The 25,089-nt window shown below is 34.6% G+C and overlaps 1 protein-coding gene across 1 annotated transcript in view; it reads left to right on the top strand.

Moving 5' to 3' along the window:
- Positions 1–25,089, top strand: part of SLC9A4 (solute carrier family 9 member A4) — an 89,839-nt gene that overhangs the window by 52,265 nt on the left and 12,485 nt on the right. Inside the window, exons 5-9 of the mRNA XM_051984327.1 lie at positions 7,796–7,998; positions 9,875–9,961; positions 12,669–12,739; positions 18,334–18,495; positions 23,916–24,012. Coding sequence (XP_051840287.1) covers positions 7,796–7,998; positions 9,875–9,961; positions 12,669–12,739; positions 18,334–18,495; positions 23,916–24,012 — 620 coding nt within the window. The remainder of the gene's footprint in view (positions 1–7,795; positions 7,999–9,874; positions 9,962–12,668; positions 12,740–18,333; positions 18,496–23,915; positions 24,013–25,089) is intronic.

The following is a 25,089-nucleotide window of genomic DNA, read 5'->3' as shown; positions in this document are numbered from 1 at the left end:
TTTGATCCTCATAATAACTCTAGAGCTGATCCTATTATTCTCCCTCTTTTATAATTGAGGACAGTGAGGTAACAGAGAATAAGTAAATTTTCCAAGATCATATAGCTAGGAAATGTCTGAAGTTAGTTTTACCTTCAGGTCCTCTTGACTTCAGAAGTACTCTAGCCACTGTGTCATCAACTGCTCCCTCAAAGCATTCTTTGGGAAAGCTGTCTTTGGGAAGTGAGACAGTTCCCATTAGAGAGAAGGGAACATGGAAATAGGCCCATCTCTACAACCTAGGCATCAGAAAGAGGAAAAGATCTAGGCCAAAAAGATTGTTTCATGACTGAGGGATTCTACTGGTTCTGCTTGACTATGAAGGGTCAGTGGGTAGACATTGTAGAAGTAGGTTTTGGTCTGATGTAGAGTTGGACAAAAGTAGCCAGAGTTATCTTAGGAGAGATTCATCTTCACTAGAGATCTTTAAGAAGTAGTTGGAGTTATTTTTACAGTGGATTCCTGTTCTGATATATATTGGACTGGATGGGCTCTCGGGGTTCTTTCTAATTCTGAAGTACTGTAAAAGTAAAAAAAAGAAAATACCAGGAGTAGTTGGGAGGACTGCCTTGAAATGTTCAACTATGCAGTCCTTTTAGTACACATCTTGCTTTTACCACTTGGGAAAGAGGATCAAGAATTCAGGAGTTTTAAGCTACTATTGAATATAGCACTCAATGTACCTACAGAGATGATCAGGGAAGAAAGAGAAACATAAGAAACATAATACAATAGAAAAAAGACTGAAATAAGAGTCACAAGATTAAAATTCTAATACTATTGCTGAGAAGAACTGAGTTGCTCATTGATCATCATATCATGCTGCATGCAAGTCCTTCTTTCCCTTTTTTATGATCTCTTTGGCATACAGATCTAGTAGTGATATTGCTAGATCAAAGGGTATACATAATTTTATAGTGCTTTAGGCATAGTTCCAAATTGCTCACCAGAATGGTTGGATAAGTTCACAATTTCACCAACAAAGCATTGTCTCAATTTTCTTCCTCTCTAACATTTATCATTCCCCTCCCCCCTTTTTATCATATTATCCAATTTGGGAATTATAAGGTAGTACTTCAGAGTTGTTTTAATTTGCATTTCTCTAATCAAAAGTAATTTAGAGTACTTCTTCATATGGCTATAGATAGTTTGATTTCTTCATCTGAAAACTTCTTGTTCATTTCCTTTGAATATTTATCAATTGAGGAATAGCTTATATTATTATAAATTTGACAAAGTTCTGTATATGAAATGAAGATTTTATCAGAGATACTTGCTATAAAGATTGTTTCCTAGTTTCTTCTTTCTAATTTTGGTTACATTGGTTTTGTTTGTGCAAAACCTTTTTATTTAATATAATAAAAATTATATATTTTAAATTTCATAATACTGTCTCTTTTGGTGATAAACCTGTACTTCTCCTTTAAGAATTTGGATGGTATGCTACTTGATACATATGTATTTAGTATTATTACTTTATTTTATATATATATATGTATATGTATAGAAAAGACATTATTTTTATACATTTTAACAAGATGTAGGTTCCTTTCTCATCTATTTTAATTTTTATCCATTTTTGGGTTTTGCTTTGTCTTAGATCAGGATTACTACCCCTGGTTTTTTTTTTGTTTTTTTTTTCCCTTCAGCTGAAGTGTGATGGATTCTGCTCTAGCTCCTTACCTTTAATCTGGGCATGTTTCTCTGCTTCAAATGTGTTTCTTGTAATCAGCATACCATAGGATTCTGGGTTTTGATCTATTCTGCTATCCATTTCTTTTATTATTATTTCAAAATAAAAAAAAAACAAACAAAATGGAAAAAGAAAAAAAATGTGATGTGCACAGTAGAGTGTAAAGAGAGGCTTCAAAATATGAGACCATGAATTTCCATTTCAAGAAAACATAATAAATACTACATTATGTTCAGTGATGTCTACCTTTTCTTTGCTTCCTTGTAAATTTTATTTTCTTCTTTGCTGTGTATTTATTACTTTATTCTTTTTTTCTCTTTTCTTCCTCCCCACCCTCCCCAAGAAGGCTACAATTAAGCATGAACATACAGAACTTGAAACAAGGTGCTAAGTTACTTTTTTCCTTGATAGTGTTTTGCTTCTATTCCGCCCCCCCAAAATCCTCTCTTCTGTTAGTTTCTACTAACTCCCCCACCTTTACCTCTTCTCCCTTCCTACTTTTCTGTTTGGTAAAATAGATTTCTATATTCAATTGATGGTGTATATTGTTCCCTCTTTGAACCAATACTGATGACACTAAGGTTCAAGCAATGCCCATCTCTTTCCCTTCATTCTAATAAATCTTTCTTGCCTCTTCATGTGAAATAATTTATCTCATTCTACCCCTCCCTTCCTTCAGCACCCAGTATACTCCTCTTTCTCTTCTCTTAATTATTTTTTATGTCATTTCCTCAAATTCACCTTATACCTGTGCCCTCTGTCTATATTTCTTCTAACTTTACTAATAGCAGTATAATTTCCCATGTAGAAATACCATCTCTAGCCGTCTTGATCTATATCTTGCCATTGAATCCAGATAACTCTAAAAGGGAAAGTGAGGCAGGTTCCTTTTACAGTTCTCCTTCACTGAAATCTAATTCACTTGTATGTCATGGCATTACCTCCCTGATGTCATGGTCCTCTTTGAGAATAAAGGATAAACAACAATAATAACAACAATAACAAACAGTACAGGTCCAATTCTTTATGTTTTGTTTCCCCTTTTCCCCTTTTTATGTTTCTCTTGGGTCTTGATATTGGAGAACAATTTTTTTTTTGTTCTGTTCTGATTTTCTCTTTATGAAAACTTCAAATCCTTCTATTTCATTGAATAACCATTTTTTTCCCTTTGGAGGGTTATGCTTAATTTCACTGGAAAGATGATTCTTGGTTATAGTAGTAGCTCAGTTGACTTCTGGATTATCATGCACCATGACCTCTGGTTCTTTAATGGTGCAGCTGCCAAACCCTATGTAATCCTGATTGTGGTTCCCTGATATTTTAATTGTTTTTTTCCTGAAATATTTTTTCTTTTCTTGACTTGATAGTTCTGGAGTTTGGCTATAATATACCTTGGAGTTTTTATTTGTAGATCTCTTTTCTGAGGTTATTGGTGGTTTCTTTTAATGTTTAATTTGCCCTCTGGTTCCAAGATATCAAGGTAGTTTTCCTTAATAATTTCTTGATTGATGCTGTCCAGGTCCACCTTTTGATTATGGTTTTCAGATAATCCAATTATTCTGAGATTATCTCTCTCTTGGATCAATTTTCCATGTCAGGTATTTTTCCAGTAAGATATTTTGCATTTTCTTCTATTTTTTCCTTCTTTTAAATTTGTTTGATACTTGAAATTTCATAGAGTCATTAGTGTCCAATTGCTCAATTTTAAGTTTTAAGGAGTTGTTTCCCCCAGTTAGCTTCTGTACTTCCTTTTCCATTTGGCCAACTGTATTTTTTAGGTAATTGTTTCCATCAGTGAATTCTTGTATTTGCTTTTCCATTTGGCCAGTATTTTAAGTAGTTGTTTTCCTTTTCCAAACTATTGACTCTCCCTTTTTAAAAACAATTCTTTTGCATCCATTCTCCTTTCTTTTCCCAAATTTTCTTCTATCTCTCTTATATGATTTTAAAGCTTCTTTTTGGGCTTTTTCATGAGTTCTATTTGAGCTTGAGATTACTTCCCTTTTTTCTTTGGAGTTTTGCCTTTTGGTGTTTAGTCATTGTTGTCCTTTTCTGAGTTCGTATTTTAGTCTTCCCTGTCATCATAATAATTTTCTAATAGTTAGATTCTTCTTTCTTCTTACTTCTCCTCTTCCTCCTCCTTTTTTCCTCTTCCTCTTCCTCCTCCTCCTCCTCTTCCTCCTCCTTTTTTCCTCTTCCTCTTTCTCCTCCTCCTCCTCTTCCTCCTTTCTTCTCCTCCTCTTTCTTCTCCTTCTCCTCCTCCTCTTCCTCCTTCTCCTCCTCTTCCTCCTCCTCCTTCTTCTTCCTCTTCCTGCTTCTGCTCCTCCTTTCTTCTTTTTTCTTTTTTGCTCAGGGTTTTTTTTTTGTTTTGTTTTGTTTGTTTTTTTTGTTTGTTTGTTTGTTTTTTTGCCCTTTTTGCTTTTTTAAAAATTTGAACTTTGCTCCCAGGGTTGAGGAAATATTATCTCAGGCTTCTTATGCTAGTCACTGTGGTTGTTCATCTGCTGTTACACTGATGTTGCATTGATGCCCATGGGGGGAACCTTTGAGTTTGGTGCTGTGCTGTGGGAGTGGGGTGGGTATGGTTGGTACTGCTGGAAACCATAAGGATATGGCAGGCTACGTGGTGATGGCTTGATGCTGGTGGCTGTCTATTTGCTTAGGCACCCAGTGCTTCATTCATATTTATGCGTATGGAAAGGAAAAGGAAGGGGGTTATATTTTCCCAAGTAGGATATATATGGAATTTCTGAACAAGAAGGAACATTTAAAATCATTCAGTTCAATGTGTCATTATCCTGATTTTTACGGTTGTAAAAATCAGACTCAGAAACAAAAGCCTTGATCAAGGTCACAAAACTAATTACGTTCAAATCTAGACCTAGAATCCATGTCTTCTGACTCAGAGTTCAGTATTCTTTGTACATCCTGATGCATTTTTCTCCCCTTAGATTGGGCAAAATGTGTTTTGAAATTCTTTATACTTGAAACTCAAGGTTTTTTCAACTAAAGGACCAAAGTTGAAAAAAGATACAATCTTTGCAGAACAATTAAATACACTCTTTAAGAATATCTTTAGGAGAAGAGTCCCAATAAGAATCTGAGAAGATGTGAAGTAGTTTTATCCCAGAGCCCCATGTAAGAAAGAAAAGAGGATGAAAAGGACCTCATCAGGATCTGAAAGCCCCCAGACCCAAAGACTGTAGCTGCAGAAATGTATAAACAGCTGCCTCAGATCCTTGGAAGTACTCCCAGGTTTAAAGGGCTGTCTTCAGGATTCAGAAAGACTCCTCGCTCCTACTTCAGTCATCTCTATCTTTATATTTTCTTCACTGCCTTCAGTGATTTTTTTCCAAAAGCAAATGCCACTTTCCTCCTGCTAACTTTTAAACCAGCTCTTCTAGTTTGGAGACCCTAAATTCCAGTGCTTAGTAATCTAATAAGGAAGTTAGCCTTGAGGCTTCCAGTGCCTAGTGATACAAAAATTGTTAGCCTGGTCACTTCCTTATGAGTGTGTGTGTGTGTGTGTGTGTGTGTGTGTGAGAGAGAGAGAGAGAGAGAAAGAGAGAGAGATATTCATTTTATACATATATGCAATAAGAGACAGAGAAACAGAAAAGAGGAAAAGGGGAGAGTTGGAAAGAAAGAAAACCTTTACTTATGGCTGTTATGTGTCAGAGCCTTATGCTCCTCTAGAATAGACTTTGAGACTTCTATCTACAATCTCTCATGGTAAATCATGAACCTAGGAATTTTCCATCACATATTAATGAAAGTGGCCTTCTACTGGCCTACTTTGAGGATTTTGATGATCTGCTTTAGACTAAAATTGTGAACTAGCAAAACAGGAGACTTTCAATAGGATCAAAAATTTATCATCTATTGAAGCATGTTCTACATATCCACCCAAGGCTTTGGAGTGGAAGCAAAACATAATTGATAGGGCATTGGATTAGTTTCAGGAAGACTAGTTCAAATTCTGCCTTAGATATTTACCAGCTGTGGGATGCTGCTCTAGTAACACCTTCTCTGAGCACCAATTTCCACATCTGTAAAGCTATGTAATTAAACTTAATGGCACTCCAAAGTCCCTTCTAGCTTTAAATTTATAATCCTGTAATACAGCAGTGATCATTGTTAATTTGTGGAGGGTTGTTTGGATGTTGGAGGGTTCAAGGATGAAGTTGCTTGGTTACAGACAGCCATTACCTTTCCTGGCTTCTAATAGCAAAAAGATTTTTAGTCTAGACCTGGAGGCAAGCTACTATTCTACTTAGGCTATAGTGAACAGTTCTGACTTGCCAAGTATCCATATAGGAAAGGAAGAGGACAATCACAAGTGATCCTTAACAGATTATTCCTGATTTTTTTTTTTTTTTAAACTACAATCTTGTCCTGTACTGTGTGGCCAGCTTCAAACTTGTTTGCAAATTGCTTAGCCAAAAGACCCTAAGGTTCAAGAAAGGAGATTATAAAATGATTCCCATCATTGGGAGGCCATTGATAAAGATCTTCACATTCCTGGCTTCCACTATCAGGGATAGGGCTGGCTATTTGTCTCTTTACCTCTAGTGATGTAAAGCACAAATAACGACCCTCAGGTTCTGCACACATATATTGTATGTAGGATATACTGTGACATATTTAACATGTATGGGACTGCTTGCCATCTGGGGAGGGGTGAAGGGAAGGAGGGGAAAAGTTGGAATAAAAGTGAGTGTAAGGGATGATGTTGTAAAAAAAATTACCCACGCATCTGTCAATAAAAAGTTATAAAAAAAAATTGTGGGTTTAAAAGTATGTATAGTTTTTTCTGCAGTAACAAAATTTTTGATATTATCGATTGACTTTACATGATTTTTAAAAACAAACAAACAAAAACAACATGAAACTAAAAACTTTCCTGATTGGGTACTAAAGGAAAAAGAGCCTTGGCTCTCTAGTTAGAAAATCAACCTTCAAATACTATCTTTGATGCAGATTACCTATACGACTTTAGACAATCACTTGACCTCATTGGCTTTAGTTTCCTCATCTATGCAATTAAAGAGTTGGACTAGTTGACCTTTGAGATGCCTTCCTATTGTAAATCTGTGATCATAAGATCTAATAAAATTCCCATAAATATATCCTTATGTAGAAATAGTACATCTTATTTATGTAGTATACCTTATATTACATTAAGAAGACCTTTTCAAAAATTGCCCTACATCTTACTGCCATTATGGAAACTTAGACTTTTTAATGTACATTTATTTGGGGTCACTGGGGTGGAAGGAGGGAAGATGAAAGAAAAGTACAACTTATTTTTCTTGGAAGCTCAACTGAATCTCATAATCTTAAGCAGTTGTCTGAGGCCCAGAGAGGTTAAGTGATATGGTTACCCATTTAGTATGTGTCAGACAAGACTTCTTCAAGGACTGATTTCAATAATCATCCTCTGTGTACTAGACCATATTGCTTTTTAGAGGAAGTCTGAATGCTGAGCCTGTAACAATGTCTTGCTTCTAGAAGATACTTAAAAAGTTCTTGTAAAATGAATGATTATATTTCATTTCAGCAGTCTGGTGTAGAATGTTTTGGCCCTTCCAAAAGGCAGGATCATACTGAATCATGGTTAGTTCAGTTGTAAATATGCCAAAACAAATGAATGCAAACCAAACATTTTAGTAACACTGGTTTTCTTTACCTGTTGTAGGCTAAAACAAAAACAAAATCAAAAACAAAAAAAAACCCTTTGAACTTAACTGTTTGATTAAATGGAGCCTACTCCTTTAAACACTGAATTTTATTAGTCTGTGTAAAAAAGTCCCACTGTTAAGAGTCACATTCATTGGACCTTGATTCTACGTTGCTATGAATCTTTTCTCTGCCTCCTCTGCCTCTGACAAAATATTGTCTCCCCTTTTAGACTGTAAGTTCCTTGAGGGCAGGGATTGTCTTTCTTTTTACTAATTGTATCCTCAATATTTGGCACAATGCCTGACACATTGTAGGTGCTTAATAAATGTTTTTTGGATTGGATTAGATTGGATTCTCTAACATTTTCTTTTCCCTTGGTAGGTGTATTTGCTCTCTTCTACATCAGTAACCAGTTTCGGACTTTTCCCTTCACCATCAAGGACCAATGTATTATCTTCTACAGTGGGCTTAGAGGAGCTGGGAGTTTTTCACTTGCATTTTTGCTGCCCTTATCTCTGTTTCCTAGGAAGAAAATGTTTGTGACAGCCACTCTTGTTATTATTTATTTTACTGTATTCATTCAGGTTGGTGAGTTTCTTTTGAATTTTAAAAAAAAAAAAAACCTTTTTCACATTTCTAACATTCCTCCTCCTCTCCCTTCAATATGTGTGGTATATGTTTTAAAAGGCACTACTTGATTTTCAACATTTGGCTTTAATAATTTAAGGGAAAGCTAGATTAGAACAGAGGTTTCAAATTCTTATGAAAAGTTTTGGTTTAAGTCTACTTTCAACTGTAGTGCAAGCTTTAAAATGTATATTAAGCAAGTCCCATGGTATGCAACTTCAAATTCAACAAACTTATCAAGTTTATACTATATCTAAGGCATTGTGACTATGAAGACTCGCCTTAAGGAGCCTACACTCTTTTGAGAGGAACACACAATATGAACACAACCATGGGACTGTGATTTCACTGGGATGAGAATTCCTAGGTGAGGAAGCTCCCTCTACCAATGTAGGTCAGCATCTTCTCGGCAACTATGAAGAGCTATGCAGAATATAGAAATCTAAGATAACTTGAGAAGGGAAAAAGTATTAACTAAGGGATCTGAGTGATTTCCACCTGACCTCTCTAACCTTAAGATCCCAGTTAATACTATAAAGGACTGTTGCTAGTACCTTGCTAGTTTTTATTTCAATTAGAATTAATCTTTACGAAGTTAATTCAAAGTTACTTAGGATTCTTTATAAAATTAATACTATTATTAAAGGTAATTAATGGTAGAATCACCACTGAATGCAGTTGATTGTTTTATTGTTACTACTACTTTTAATAATGTGTAAAATAATATAACTATGACAAAAGAATGATTAATCATGGTATTTTATAATAACAAAAGACTTGTTAATTATAATAAAGTTTTATAATTAATAACAACAATCAGATAATTAGCTTGATAGGGACACTAGAATAACAAATTCTAGTTCTGGTTTTTCTACTAAATGGTCTTCAGACCCCAGGACTTTCCTTCTCCAAGAAAAGTTTTTTCACCTATAAAAGGAGTTATTGGACTTAAATGAACTCTTCAGTCCTTCTCTGACCTTCTTATTTTTATAATATGGTAATGAATGTTGAAAATCTAGGCCAAGAAAACTAGGGTATTAAGTAAATCCATAGATTTTGTATAATAGAAATACTATTAATTTTAGGAGATATCCTGTCTCTATAAAAGCTTAGCAAGATTTGGAATAACAGTAGTTTAGTGCAAGGAAACATGAAACTTACAATAAAAAAAAAAACCAGCTTTCTTGGAGGTGGGGGGTTGGACACACTAGCAGCATGATGAATAAATAGGAAGAATGGTGGTGCATACAGATCAGATCCAATAGAATCCAAGTAGAATTGAGGACCCTTCAGATGATATGGGACATCTCAAAACTGTAAAGTCTGTTAGGGTTTTTATAGGGTTCTTAATGTGGATCAGATCAAGTGTTGGGGAACCTGAACAGGAAGCTTGGATCTGAGAACTGGTGTTGATTCATACTGAAAGAGTTGGGGAAGAAGGGAGTTGGAAGACTCTTGGGGAATAGCAGCTAGTTGATAAAAAAAAAGAGGCTTTTGTTTATTATTGCTGACTTTTATTTGACTGGCTTATTTAGTTGATTTGAGTTTCCCTGGAGTTTTTTCATTTAGGACAATGGAGAGGTTAGTGAAATCACTATGTATGACTTGGGCTCAGATTCCAATCCTGACACTTACTGGTAATGTGACCTTGAAAAATTTGCTTCATTTCTTTGTGCTTCAGTTTCTTTGTCTGTAAAAGGAGACTAGACAAGATCATTTCTAATGTCTCTTTCCACTCTAAATTGTATGATCTCATTTTAATTTTCATCTTTTGAATTTTAAATGGGAATAATAAATAAAGTGAAAAAAAAAATTCTGTTCCTTCTGATGCAGGGAATCACTATTGGTCCTTTGGTGAGATACCTAGATGTGAAAAAGACGAACAAAAAAGAATCCATCAATGAAGAACTTCATACCCGTGTAAGCTGTCTATTTAACTAAGAAAGAGAATTAGAGAAATGATTCAGTAGAAATCATATACACTTCTCAAGTAGAATAATTGCATTGTCATTAGAATATTGGGCCAGAATGACTAAGAAAGTTGGACTTTCTGTCAGGTCATTTAGTCATTTACCTTGTGATCTCTTACTCAGAGTAACTGCTTTTTTCAAATTTTTAATGGAGCGATGTTAGACAGTTATTGTCCAGTGTTTTCCTGTCACAGGAATTTAAGCACTTCTCTGCAAAGTACTAAGTGCCTGGGACACAAATCAAGAAGTAAGACAGTCCCTGCTTTCCAAGAGAGAGAGACAATACACACTGGATTTGGTTGCAAGTCAGATGGTAGTGACCAGTATTCCTTAGGAAGTAACAAAACACAATAATATATATATTGTTGAATGTAATTTCCATTAATAAGACCATATCAGTTTCTAATGATGAACCATTTGATTTTATCAAAGTGATGATTTCTTTTTAAAAGTCTTCAGTAGCTATAGCTGTTGAGGAGGTAGGGATTATATCACCTGAATTGGCATTTGCCAGGTCATATCCCTATAGCTGTTGCTTTCTTGCTCTTAGGCTATATATGGAATAAGGAATGGTAGGTCCCTTCTTCAAAAGGTTTTTTGCTCCTAGATTGTGGAGGTGGGTCTGAAAATAGAGCCAGTGACCTGAAGGAATTGCTTTTCCCCTGACTTTTGCACACCAGATTCTGTACAGTTTCCACTGGAATCTGAGAAGAAATGATGGTAGTGGTTTGAAAGTCATACTGGCCTGCTCAAAAGTAAAAACCAGCTTAACCAAAGCCCTTTTTTGGGAGGTTTTTCTCTAGCATTAAGAACTTTTTAACTTTGAAAAGTCAGTGGTTTCAATGATGTGGGCATATTCTCCATCAAAGTAGATTGCTGCCTCATCTTAGTGTTCATAATTGCTATGAACAGAACATTGCTGTACTTATATGTGCTTAGACTGCTCTGGCCATTAACCAGGGTTAATCCTCAGACAACAACACACTCCATCAACAGGCTTATATTTAAAGCCTTTTAAGCTTGGTAAAACCAGCCATAGTTTATGCTCCATTAGCATGACCTTTGAGAACCCAAGATACAATGAAACAAGGGAATAAGACTTTTGTGAAAGACTGGAAATATTTTGATGGGGAAATATATGGGTTTTTAGAGCTAAATATATGTGTATGTATAGATGCCTTATACATGTGTGTGTATATATGTGTGTGTGTTGTGTACACATGTATGTATTGTACATATATGTGTGTACATATATATGTACGTGCATCTTTATATAGTCATCAGCGAAGCAAAAATTAAAAATATCTCAATCCAAATATTTAGAAACTGGTAGTGATGGAGGAAGGGTACAATTGAGACACATTTTTTATTTTACAAGAAACCAAAGGTTATGAATACATCAAAAAACAAAACAAAACTGGGATATTAAATTTTTTGTCTTTTTTCCTGAAAAAAATTAATTCAGTCAGTGAATTGACATCGTATTTAGATCTAAGTTCATTCCATAATTTTATTTAGTGAAAAGTCAAACACTAACATCTTGACATTTCCAGCCCTAAATCTATTTGGAGGTATTTCCTTTGGACTAATGTACTATTGCTAAATTCCCAAGAGATCCTATTGGATAGAAAGCTAACTTTAAGACCATCTGGGTTTTAAATATCTGGCTCTGCTTTGTTGTCCAGGTGATTCTGAGCAATTCATTTACCTCTTTAGTGACCCAAACATATTTTAATACTCTAAATTTCAGAAAAGTCATTTATTTTTAATTACTAGTGAATATTTCTTTCCTTACTATCACAATGAAATTACAGGTTCAAACGTCCCATTTTATTTTCCCTAAACAGTTTTAGATAAACACAAATAATATATTATAGGCCTAATGATAGAATGAAAGTAGTTATGGACAAAATTTTAACATTGCCTACAGTAGTATTTATTCTATTGTGGTAGTTATAATAGTTAATATTTATATAACATATTAAGATTTGCAGAACACTTCCTATATATTTTTTCATTTGGTCTTTATGAAAATCCTCTTAAGGTATGAGTTATTATCATCCCCATTTTTTAGATGAGAAAACTAAGACAGGGAATTTAAAAGACTTGTGCAAAGTCTAGTAAGTAACAGCTAGTAAGTAACAGGGGCAAGATTTGAAGTCAACTTTTCCTGACTCTTTGTCCTCTAATTACTAAATCACATAGCTGACTCTGCTTACTAAAAAAGAAACAAGTTAAATCTAACCATGGAAATTTTTGTTCTATTAGAATCTACATAACTTCGGTTTCACTTACTGGATATTTCTTAGCTATTTTCATGAGATTTCAGCTGGCTTATTATTCAAAACATTTTACAGATAACTTTTATTTATTGTTGTTAGAAATGCTGATCATCAAAAAAATTAATGTATAGTCTTTGAATCCATGAAACTAAGTGAAAAGACAATGTGGGGTATTATGGAGATAAAGTACTTAGAAAGATAGGTGGGTATGATGAGAGTTCCAGAATATTAAAGGCCCACTCTTCCAGCTGCTTAATTTTCCTCACGTATGACCTTTATTTCTGTATTTCTGTATTATATTCTGTATTCTGTATTTCTGCAATTTCAAAATTAACATCTCATAGTCTATTGTGTCTTTATGTTCAATTTTGGTAGCTGATGGACCATTTGAAGGCTGGAATTGAAGATGTGTGTGGACAGTGGAGCCACTATCAAGTGAGAGACAAGTAAGGAAACTGGACATTTTGTGTGTAGATGATACCTGGGAAAGCAAAGAATCTAATGAAGAGATAGAAGAGAAGTATAGACATAAAAATAAAGCCTATCAGGGGAAGTAATCAGAAAGTCTGAAAATTATATGGGGAAATAGTAAAAGAGACCATGAATTCTTCACTAGGAGAAGATTGTAGAGATACATGATGTTTCAAATGTTTGAAAAGTTGATGGGTGAAAGAGACACTGTTGCTCCAGTCAGCCAACAATCCAATCAAAAAACATTGAGAACTTAACCATATTCTAAGCATTGTTTTAAGCATTGCATATATTAAAATAGGCAAAACAATAACCTTCTATTCCAATGGGCAGAACTAAGACCACTGGATAACAATCATAGGTTGATGATAACCTTTAGAAATCTGCACAACCATCTGTTTCAATGCCTTGAAACATAAAGATGTACTATACCTCCTAACTCTCTAGTTTATTATTGAGATGCCAGTGCAAGCTCTCATTAGAATAACAGAGCTAAGTCAAGAGGACTCTTTACAGGTTAAAGAAATTGGAAAATTAAATTATTAGTTCAAAGGTAGAGTTTCCAAATTACCTTTTTTCTCCATATACTCTGCAATCTCCTCCACCAAAGATCACATAGTATTCTCTATGCAGGTGATATCGTGATTTTATATGTACAACCCTCTTTGAATTTCAGTCCTGGATCATCAATCAGATACTCTGCATACTCCAGAGACATCTCAAGCACAATTTGTCCAAAGTAAATGTATAATACTCCTAAGCATTTCAATATATGTAATTTCCCAGGACATGAACTAACAAGGAAATCAGACACCTTTAGGAAACTGAATGGCACTGATATAGTAATTAATTGGTAATTTTCCTAGGGAACACATCCTTCTCCTGAATGTTTTTATTATTGTCGAAGAGATCGCTATCCTTCTAGTCACTCAAGTTTGAAACTTTCATGTCGTGCTTGGTATGACCTCCTCATTCATCCCACATTGAATAATCATTGGCCAAATCTTGTAGGTTTTATCACCACATAACAACTCTGGCACATACTCTCTTCTCTCTACTCCCAGAGGGACCATCTCTATTCAGATCCACATAAGCTCTTACTGGAACTATGTAGTAGTTTTCTATTTGATCTCCTTATTTCAACTTCCTAGTCTTTCCAGATTCTCCCATGAACAACTGCCAAAATGATTTTTCTAAAATGCAAGACTGATATATGACCCCCTCCCCAACTCAATAAATTCCAGTTGGCTCTCTATTGTTTGGGATCAAATGTAAAACTCTTCTCTTTGACATTTAAAGCTCTTCACAAACCGTTCTATTCCTAGCTTTCCAGGTCACACTATTCAAATTATATAAAATGTAGCAATGGTGATATCCCAATGGAAAAATGCAGCAAGATTTTGAATAAAACAACCATTTTTTTAAACTGGATTCATTATTCACACACTAATCTAGACCTAGTGGTGTATTCTTTTCTAGTCTGTAGTTCAGCCACGTTTCCCTTCTTTTTATAATTCACACATGGTACTCTCTCTCCCCTTTTCAGACCTTTGCACTCTGTCTCTCATGTCTGGAATACTCTTCCTTTATCCCTCTAACTCCAGGAATCCCTATTGCCTTTTGTAAATGAAACTTTTTCCTGATTCTTTGAGCTTGCTAGTACCATCTTTTCCAAAGTTACCTAGTATTCAAATTGGTATAGAGAGGGATTGAACTTGTGATTTCATTAGAAAAGGGACTCCCGAGTAAGGAAACTCCCTTCACCAATGCAGGTTCGTACCTTCTTTGCAACTTAATGTCTTAGAAAAAAAATGCTTAGACTCAGGTCACACAACTAATATGTATCAGACACAGGATTTAAAGCTGTTTTTTTCTTTTTTTTTTCTTTTGGGGTGAGAGGGCTTGCCTCTATACTTTTGGGACTCATTCCTATTGAAATAGAACAGAATCAGATGTTATTGAATGAGTCACATTAAGAGGAAGACATATCAAAACCCATACTTCAATCTATATCTTTATTTCTAGTTGATAGATCTAGAGCTGGAAAAGACCTTGAAAGTAATTTCCTTAAACACTATCATGTTATCAGTAAAAAAACAAAAAACAAAAAACTAAGATATAGAGATATGAAGTGATTTTACCAAAGCCACTTGGCTATTAATCAACAGAGTGAATTTTGATGGATTTTGAACCTAGTGTTTTACACCTTCTTCAAAAACTCTTTATATTTGTTATCCTTATGTTAAAAGACTAGAGATTTTTTCTCCTATTGTACAATGTTTCCAAAGCACAATTTGTTCATCAAACTGGTTTTTCTTCTCATATACAATATATATCCATCAGCATAATTTAAATGTTTAGTACTTGGCAAAAAGCCAGGTCTTTGGGGCTTTTGAAGCCAATTTTCTAATCAATTTTCTAATTACTACATCATGCTTTCTCTCTTAACTTGTATATGTTTTATATAGACATACATGTGTGAATATATATGTATGTATGTATGTATACACACATACATGTACAGTATCCCTTGTTAAAATGTAATTTTTAAAAGCATAGATTTTTTGTCTTTGTATTAGTTATTAGCACAATGCTAATAAATGTTTGTGAATTGATTGATTATATTACTGATCACATAGTCTAATCAATTTTGATTTGAAATTGGAAGGTGCATTTTCTCAGCACTAGCCCAAAGTGGGTACTGTACTGAGCAGCAAACTAAGAAAAAAAAATTAGATGATAGCCCTGGGACAAGAGGATAAGTATTATAGGCCTCTGGCTAGACCAGAAAACAGTGGGAAGAATATTGGTTATGCTCATATAGCATATGAGCTTCTTCCTTCTTCCTTCTTCCATATAGGAAAGAAGGCTAAAGCAGAACAACCCTAATATCTTTTTCTATGTGTGAATTCAAGCAAATGACTTCCTCACTTCCTTCTTTTTCTCTGAAAATAGAGGGTTTTATTCCTCTTCCTCCTCTCTCTTGTTTTCTCTTTCTTTCTCTTCTTCTACACTGACTTTAACCAAGACAGCAGAATCTCTTCAATATTACTAGCTCTTAATATGATCTTTGGTAGCCAATTTAGGGCACTTATCATGTAAAGGGTATATAGAGGGTCTTACTACACACTTCAACTCACTTAATTTTTCCTGGCTGCTTCCATTTTCTTTTGAGATTAAGAGCTTGTTAGAACACATGACCTCATGTGAGTCAAGTAGGATGTGGACGAAGTCCTGCCTTTCATCTTCCTTTCAGGAATGTTTGACTACTTTATTAGGACTGGTGTTAAAGGGCATACATTTGACTTAAAGAATCTGTCTTTGATAAAGTCTGCAAGATTGTAAGAAGCAGAAATTTCTTAAAATTTCTCATATATTCCAATTCTAGTACTCTCTAGTTCATTTGTACTCTCAAGGAAATTCACATGGCTCAATCCATTAATTGTTTCTTATTAGTCAATTGCAAATGATCCTAGGGTTAAGTGAGGTGAATTGATAGTGAAGAGTTGGAAACCCTCTTCTTCCCAATTCTAATATCTTTTAACTTAATATAACTGGAAGAAAACAAAAGAAAGCATTAGCTGGATAAGCATTTGGAATTGGAATTCAATGTCCCTGGTCACCTTCTAAGAATAAAAGTTACAAAGTAGTTGTTAATTTTCACAATAGAAGGAATTTTGCTGTTCAGGTTCTCTGACTAAAATAACAGATCTGGACTTCTCCTTCCTTCCCTCTCTACTCCCCCCCCCCCCCCCCAAAAAAAAAAAAAAAAAAAAAGATGTAAGGGAAAAGGAATAAGGATGTTTTGATCAAAAGGCCCAACAAAGAAACCAATTGTCATATAAGGCACCAGAAGCAAGTTATCTATCTGCCAGGGATAGTAGAAGAGATTTTTTTTTGTGTGTGTGTGTGTGTTGGCTGTGATGGATTAGATAACTTCTTAAGTACATAATTTCAAATTTATTTTCCTCCACATTTTCCCATTTTCAGATTTTGTTTTTAAAATATACTTGTTTCAGAACACCATTTCCTAGAGAAAATGATAGAATTTAGAGATATGGAGTTAAAAAAATATCTATTTAGTGATGGCTGTAGCAAAACATAGGCTCAAGTGGATAGAGTGAGTTAATTTGTCAATTCCTCCTAGGATACCAAAAGGGAGACTACAACTTTAGCTATGAATAACTATGATGTAGTGGTGGTACAAGCATGGTAAACTATAAGTTTTGGATGGGTAATGATCTGGAGATAGATCACTGACTTAGGGTGATTAATCTGGTTCTATTTGGTCCCAAATAATGGACCTAGTAGCAGTGGATAGAAATTGCAAAAAGGAAAATTTAAGCTTGATATCAAGAAAAACTTCTTAATGATTATAACTATTCAGAGCTGGAATGAGCTGCCTCAGGAGGTAATAGGTGTATCTGTATTAGAAGTCTTCAAAAAAAACTGGTTCTGGAATCCGAGGGTCTAAGTTAAAATCCTGTTTCTGACTATCTATATGATGAATTTGACTAATCATTCAATCTCCCTTGGTCTCAGTAAAATAGTAAATGGAAAATGGTAGTGATAGGAGATAGCAGATGGTATGAGATTTCTTCTAATTTTAATTATGTAACCATATAATCGCATAAAGTTGGGCCCTCCTCTGGAAAAGAAAGGAGGCATATAAGCTGCCCTTTGAATAGAAAATTATCAGAAGGATTGATAACTACTATTTAAAACAAAACAAAGTGTAAACTGGACCACATGCTTGATGTGAGATTCAGTCTATAATGGGCATAGGGTGCAGTAAAACAATCAGCACCAAATCAGTGTGCAGTCTATTCAGTCTCTCTGTCATTCATACTGTTAGGACATATGTTTTTTGGAATTTTTGTTTTGTTTTGTTTTTTTCTTAATTGGCAGGATTCAAAATTATCTGCAACATAATGGGGCAAAACTACTGTAACAACTGAGCCATTTAAACTTATTGGTGTCTGGCTGAATAGGCCTGTATTACTGTAAGTGCAGCTGCTGCTGTTATGCACTATTAGAATAGAACATTTGTTCAAAAGCTTCAACCCACCCTCAGTTCTTTTCTTACAATTGGAGCTGAGCTATGCTGTGCCTCCCCTATTCCCAACACACTCCCATTTTTTGCCCTGATTGCAGCTTATCCCTTCCCTTTGTCTAGTTGATTTCCAATATATGCAGGCCAGTGGGCCATCATTTCCTTCTTTCTTTTCTTCATTTAAAAATGCACCATTTGGGGGGATGGGGAGTGACTTATTAAAAGGCTAAGATAGCTCTGATTCCAGGCTTTTTTCCCTAGTATTTTAAAAAGTAGGGATAAGTGATGCTGATGATACCTTCTCTCTCTCTCTCTCTCTCTCCCTCTCTCTCTCTCTCTCTCTCTCTCTCTCTCTCTCTCTCTCTCTCTCTCTCTCTCTCTCTCTTTCTCTCTCTCTCTCTTTCTCTCTCTCTCTCTCTCTCTCTCTCTCTCTCTTTCTCTTTTTCTTCCCTTCCTTCTCCTCCGCTCCCTCCCATATATATTACTAGTTTCTGAACAGTTGTTTTTCATTTTCAGGTTTAAGAAGTTTGATCATAAATACTTAAGGAAAATTTTGATCCGAGAGAACCAGCCCAAATCGAGCATTGTTTCATTATATAAGAAGTTGGAAATGAAACAGGCTATTGAGATGGTGGAGACTGGAATTCTAAGTTCTACAGGCTTTATGATACCACTCCAGTAAGTAAATTCCATTTCTCCATCTAGGAATTGCATACCAGAATTCAATGACAACTGTATCATTTAATTTCAATAAAATATAATAATTTATTAATAATAATTATAATTCCATAGCTTTGGAACTAGAAGGGACCTCACAGACAAAAATCTGAAATGAGAAAACAAACACAGAAAGGTTATCTAACATTCTTGGAGGGGTTACACAGCTAATACGTGTTTGAAGCAGGAGTTGAATTCAGATCTTTTTGATTCCAAAGCTAGTAGTTATGTATTGTGCCATACTCCCTCTTGAGTCATTAGGTGGAGGCATGAGGAATGAGCTTCCTTTGTATTAATATCAGCCTTTCTATTTGGAAGTTCACCTGTGTATATCATCTTTTATCTTGTTTCTGTACCTACCAAGAAAATGTTAACTTTTATAAAAGAGTCATGACAGAGCGATAGACAACCTACATTTTACATAATTATCTTTCTTCCCTTGCCTATCAATCTGTTTTCCCTGAAATTCCCTCAAGCTTGGTCATCTGCTCAGTGACTGCTCCTGAAGTTTCTGCCCATTGCTTCTTTGCTTCTATTGTATCCTCACTGACCCAATTTAATCTGTGCTTGCCAAGCAAGATATTATGAAAAGGAATGGATGAAATCCCCTTGTGGGATTGGAGGAATAAAATAATGAGGAAGTGGGAAGGATATAATGCTTTCTGGATTGAATATGGAAAATTGTATGTTCTGAGTACATTTAGAATTATATTTAAAGGCAAATTTTGTATGAATATATGGGGAGATTTGGCACCATGTGCTATATTTCTAGTGAATATAAATTATTAAGGAAATATGCTATGAGAAAATTAAAGACCACAAGATAATTAATTTAGGAATGGAAGGGATCTTAGAGGCGATCTAGTTCAACATTCTTATTTTGTAAATAGGGAAAAAGAGTTCTTCCCTTTTTCCTCACTGACTTTAACTGATTTATTCAATGTTACACAGGTACTCTCTGATTTTTAAATGTAGTATATAAGGAAAGACTGGGATATGGATAAAAAGGAATATGGAAATGTGAAGCAAATCAGTTTCCCTGCCTGCACTAATTCCTCATGAAAGAAAGCTCCTTTCCTATGGGACTTCTTAAATCTGTGGATTTTTTTTGTGTGTGTGTGTGTGTGGTTTTTTGTTGTTGTTGTTGTTGTTTTTTTTACTGATATAGGTGACTCACTAAGAGTAAACTAGAAACATTTGAAAGTGACATTAACTTTTATTTTGGGCTATTATAAATCACTGCATCAGTTCTTCTAGGAGTTAATGAAACTCCCAAAGGTGCTTGATTTACTTGTTAGCTTATGGACTCAAAGATTACTTAGGTTGATATAATAATTATTTATATTTCCATTTAATTCAACATTCTTAATAAAGTACCTACTTTGTACAGCATTGTTCTAAGTCCTACCTGGGAGGAGACATAAAGCATTTATTTCTTCCCCCAATTGGAGTTGATAATTTAGTAGTAATGGTAAGTAATTAAGAATGTAAAATAGAGCCTGGAAAGTACATAAAGGAAATAGGAATAAAGTGCTATGACATTTCCAGGTAAGAAAATATTATTTCTGACTTGGAAGTCCAGAAGAACAAGATCACAGAAGAATTTTTAGATGTTTCCTTTGCACTGTGTCTCAGAAGATGATTTGGATTTCAGTGATTAAAGAGGGAGGAGATAGAAAGTAAAGGAATTCCAGAAATGGGGAATAGTATGGACCAATGTACAGAAATGAGCAAGCATAGACCTATTGCAGGCCATTGAAAGGAGTCCAATTAAGTTGGTGTATGGAATCTAGAGATTACCATTAGATTCAGAAAGCCACTAGAAAGTAGAATTAGAAATGAAAATCAAAAGAAATGAAGTTGAGCTCCAGAATAACTTATCTCTCTCTTTTAGATAAAATGTTATCCCCATTCTTGCATGTTTTGTGTAATGGAGTTAGGACTGAATTTGTACTAAGAAAACCTGTATTTGAATAGCCACTTATGTCTTGGGTGACTTTAAGCAAATTCCTTTTCTCTTAAAAGCCTCAGGTTACTCATTTGTAAAATGAGGGGTTGAATTAGCTAAAACTAATAAAGATCCTTTCCAGCTTTAAAATCCAGTCAATGATCCCATAAGTTTTTTAATTATTTTGAAAAATCTATCATTTCAATGGTGTGAATTCATTTTTTAAAAATACCTTTGGTGGTTTTATAAGTTTGGGGATTTTTTATTTTTTATTTTTGGTCTAGATCTATGATTTCATTGGTATAAGGAATTCAGGAAGGAAACTCTAATAACATAGATGAATCCCTGCTCCGCAATTTATAGTCTCATTAAAGAATTGTCCTGCTCTTTGAGATTTACGTGACTTTGCCCAGAATCCCACAGCAACATGTGAACCCAGGATCAGAAGCAACATTTGAACCCAGGACTTTCTAATTCTAAGAATATCCATCTATTCACCATAGCACTTTACTTGTTGATGAACTGAAAGCTAAACTTTTGGTGATGAACCACTCCAAACAATATAGTGCTTTGATGATAGCCTATTGTCAAAGTCTTTCCATCTTGTAGAACCCATTAAGCTTTACTGTATTGTGAATTTTAAAAATCCAGTCACCCTCACACCATGATCAAGAACCATGAAATAAAGGAATAAGGTTTAAGTGAAGGTTAATCTTTCATAGTCATGAACAAAAATTAAGCTATGCTATTGAAGAAATCATCTCTTAATGTATAAACATGTGTGTGGATGAGTCTAAATTATTACTGCCAACAGTTATATAGCTTTTAGTCATAGTTTTTAAGAGTATTTGAGTTAGAAAATGAGGAATTTCCTTGGCTTTCCTTATTGCTCCCTCAGAACTTATTTTGGTGTGTGAGTAGCACTTATCTCAATGAAAATCAGCCTGTCACATGGATAAAAACATTTGGGAGCTTGACAATTTAAAGGCATAGCTCTCAATTACTGACTTTTCTTTCCTCAAGAAAAAATATAAATTTCCTTTGTGTTCAAAAGACTTATCTGGTTGAGTTAGCTATTTCTATTACTGCCACTTAAGCAATGAATCAGGGTTAAACACAAGAATTTCCCAGGTAAAGATTTTTTTTTCCCACTTTTCCCCCCCACTTTTTATTTTGAACAAATCAACCCCGTGGAACTTAAAAAACAAAATTTTAGATGATTAGAAAAAGAGAACATTACCCTATGATGACAGTTTCTGTATTTAGATGGCAACTGTTTGATCTTATTAGAAACTCCTAAGAAGCCTAGCGAAAAGGAATTCCTCTGTTGAGATCAAGGCAGCTGACTTCTGAACAAACAAACCTTTATACAATGTTAGGAAAGAAACATGTGGACTAAAGCCACTATCTAAATGGATTTATAATGCCAAATATTAACTTGCACACCCGCCTCCTCCCCCAAGTTTTGTTTGGAGTGTTTTTTTCTTCTAAGAATTTCTTAGGTGTTCTGGATTCCAATGGTATTAGTAGAAATGCTTTACGAACCTCTGAGTGTGATATAATCTAAATTACTATTATCTCATTCAATCCTGATTATTCCATAAGATAAACAGAATAGGTATTTTCATTGCCCTTTTCTAATAGGAAGCTGCAGGAATTAAGAGACTCCTTTTAGATCAAATAATTAATGACTGGTGGATTAGGCTTTTTATGTATTGCTAATAATAACATTGGCAGGGCTTTTCCACCACAGTTTAAAAATCATAGTATGTTGGAGTTAAAAAGGAGAAAGTTACTTATTGTGACTTTTGCTATGTGAGTCTTAATTTAGGCAAGCATTTGGTGTGTATATTAGTGCTGTGTATTTTAAAGCATTTACTCAGTACTTTGAATGAATCTCAAAAGTAGTAAGGATTATATTGACAATTTTTTTTGTTTAGTTCATATTTTTATTAATATTGAATGATATGAAAAAGTATAGTTTAACTATCTGAAATATTAAAATATTTTATCTTTTAAATCCCAGTAAATGAATCATTTTATATAAAGAGATCAACATTCAATTTCAGGGAAAACTTATTTGATAATCTATCCATTATCAATATAGAATAACTTCCCTTCCCCCAGTACATCTCATTTTGACAAAATACCAAAAAATTAGGAACAAATTACATGGTACCAGTGCAATTTTTTTTATTAAGGTTGGGGGATAGTGTAATATGGGAAAAGATAGGGCCAATGCCATGCAGACTACCAGATTTGTTTTTTTGTTTTGTTTTGTTTGATTTTGTTCTACATGGTTGCTCACAAGTGTGACCTTTTTTAATAGATACTGAGCAAAATGTACTTACCCACCCACCCCACCTCAAACCACACTGTCTATCTGTTAGGCACAAGCATTCTCTCTCTCTCTCTGTCTTTCTCTCTCTTGTGTTCAGTAGCCATTCTGAATTTGTTATCTTCTGTGTCAATCAGGAATTAAAATTCTGCTCCAAAATCAAATCCCCAAAACAAAAATTAATCATACTTAAAAATGAAATACCATGAATACTATTTTATAGAATACCCATATAAGAAATGAATATTTCAAATGGTAAAATTAATGGTGAGTAGATAAAATGGTTTGGGGGAAAAAAGCTTTTGTTTGTGTCAGGAAGATTTGGGCAAGTCACTTAAACTCTAAAAGCCTAAGGCAGTCTTCAAGCCTACAAGCATTCTCCAGAATAGTTGCTGAAATTCATTGGTGAAGTTTTCACTCTAACAAAACCTATATCAGTAAAACTGCAGGTCAAACCAACAATTAATTTGGCAGTAAAAGTTTATGTAGAAAAGATTAGAAACACGTAATAACTTTCTATTATGAATTTGAGGTATAAATGGGAAAAAGCAAAGAAAATATAATATAAAACTTTCTTACTGATAGCATCTTGAGTCAGTTTCTCACAATGCATGCATTGGGTTTCAGATAATATTTATGACCTGTTAGAATAACAGCTTTGATAAAGCTTCCAGTTAGGTTAATTTTTGTTATTTTCACTAACATAAATTGTCATTCAATTAAATTGCCCTAGCTTTTTCATTACTAATTTTCATTTCATTTAAGTTTTGTTCCAGATCATCTTTTCTGTGTGTAGCATCAGACAGAGCTTATTAGTCATGAGAGCATGTAACTCAGGAATTACAGCAATATTTCCTCAAGCCATCAAGATAAATGACATTTAATTAAATCTGACGCTTTCTTAAGTGGTCAGCTTTAAGTTTGGAATAATGCAACATTGTTTTAATACTGTATCATTTACTGGGGCATTTCAGTGGTTTTCCCTACATGACTTTTTTGGATATATTATTCTTGGAAAGACAGTGAAACATTTTTCCAGCTGTTGTTTTTGCTTAGCAGAATAATGCCTTGCGTTTCCTCCCCTGATACATACAGAGCACAGAGAATTCAAGGAACCAAAAGGCTTTCCCCTGAGGATGTGAAATCCATGCGGGACATTCTAACACACAACATGTACCAAGTTCGTCAAAGGGTATGTAATAGTCCTTCGGGGTTCTTCTGAAAGGGTTTGAGGCTTGTCAATTAAATCATTGCATTATTTCCTCTTCATCTAACCTCACCTGAACCAACGCATTCCTCTTAGATAAGAAAGTGAGATTTACAGAGGAAAGGGCAGTGCCCATATCTAGAAATTTATGGTGAGTTTTTGTTTGTTTGTTTTGCCAGGAAGATGAATTCTATATTAAAAAACAAAAACAAAAAGCAGAACCAGTATCTTACTCTAGGGGCCAGGCTACACTAACCTGAGAGTCCTAGTCCCCCTGTATGGAAGTTTTAGGTGCTTCTCCATAGCCCCACAAAAAGATTTCTCAAGACTAAAATCCAACCAAAGCATAAGTATAGTTTAGAAATTCCTGACTTTTCTCATTGTTGATTCTCCTTGTCTTCTTTAAGATTAATTTAAGGCCAGCTAGATGTTTGCTATCTGGCTATCTGTGTCTAAGTTCCTCGTTTTAGACAGAATGTGAAACAGGCTCTGGTCTACTCCTCTTATTGTAAAGATGAAGAAACTGAAGCTAAAAGAATTTGAATGACTTCACCGAGATCGCACAACTTCTTAATGACAGAGCTGGACCTAGAACTCTGTTCTTCAGTTTTCTAGTGACATTCTTTTCCCAATTACATCAGGATAAATACTCTATTATCTTCAAAGAAAATAATGTTTGCTACCTCCTCTCTCACAAAAAAAATTAGCTGATTATAGGGTGTATGCCTATGTAGGACTATGTACCTACTGAAAAAATAAATGTTTTTTACTATGCTATGGACATAAGAAAAGACAGATAACTTCAGAATCAGAAAGGCCATGGTTTCAGGTGCCACATTAACATATCCTGGCTGTTTGACTCTGGACAAGTCACTTAAGTTTTCAGGCTATAAGTTTCAGAGAAAGGGCCTATCTGTATTGGCAGAGGGAGTTTCTTAGTAAATTCCTTATAACAATGAAGTCTTTATTCTGTCTATAATTAATATGTAAAAGTCAACATGGTATGATGATTAGAGAGCTGACCAGAGTCAAGAAGGGATGGGTTAAAATCCTTTCTCAGTT

This window comes from Antechinus flavipes, chromosome 3 (assembly GCF_016432865.1).
Source record: "Antechinus flavipes isolate AdamAnt ecotype Samford, QLD, Australia chromosome 3, AdamAnt_v2, whole genome shotgun sequence".
Lineage (NCBI taxonomy): Eukaryota > Metazoa > Chordata > Mammalia > Dasyuromorphia > Dasyuridae > Antechinus > Antechinus flavipes.
This window is presented reverse-complemented; position numbering and strand designations above follow the sequence as displayed.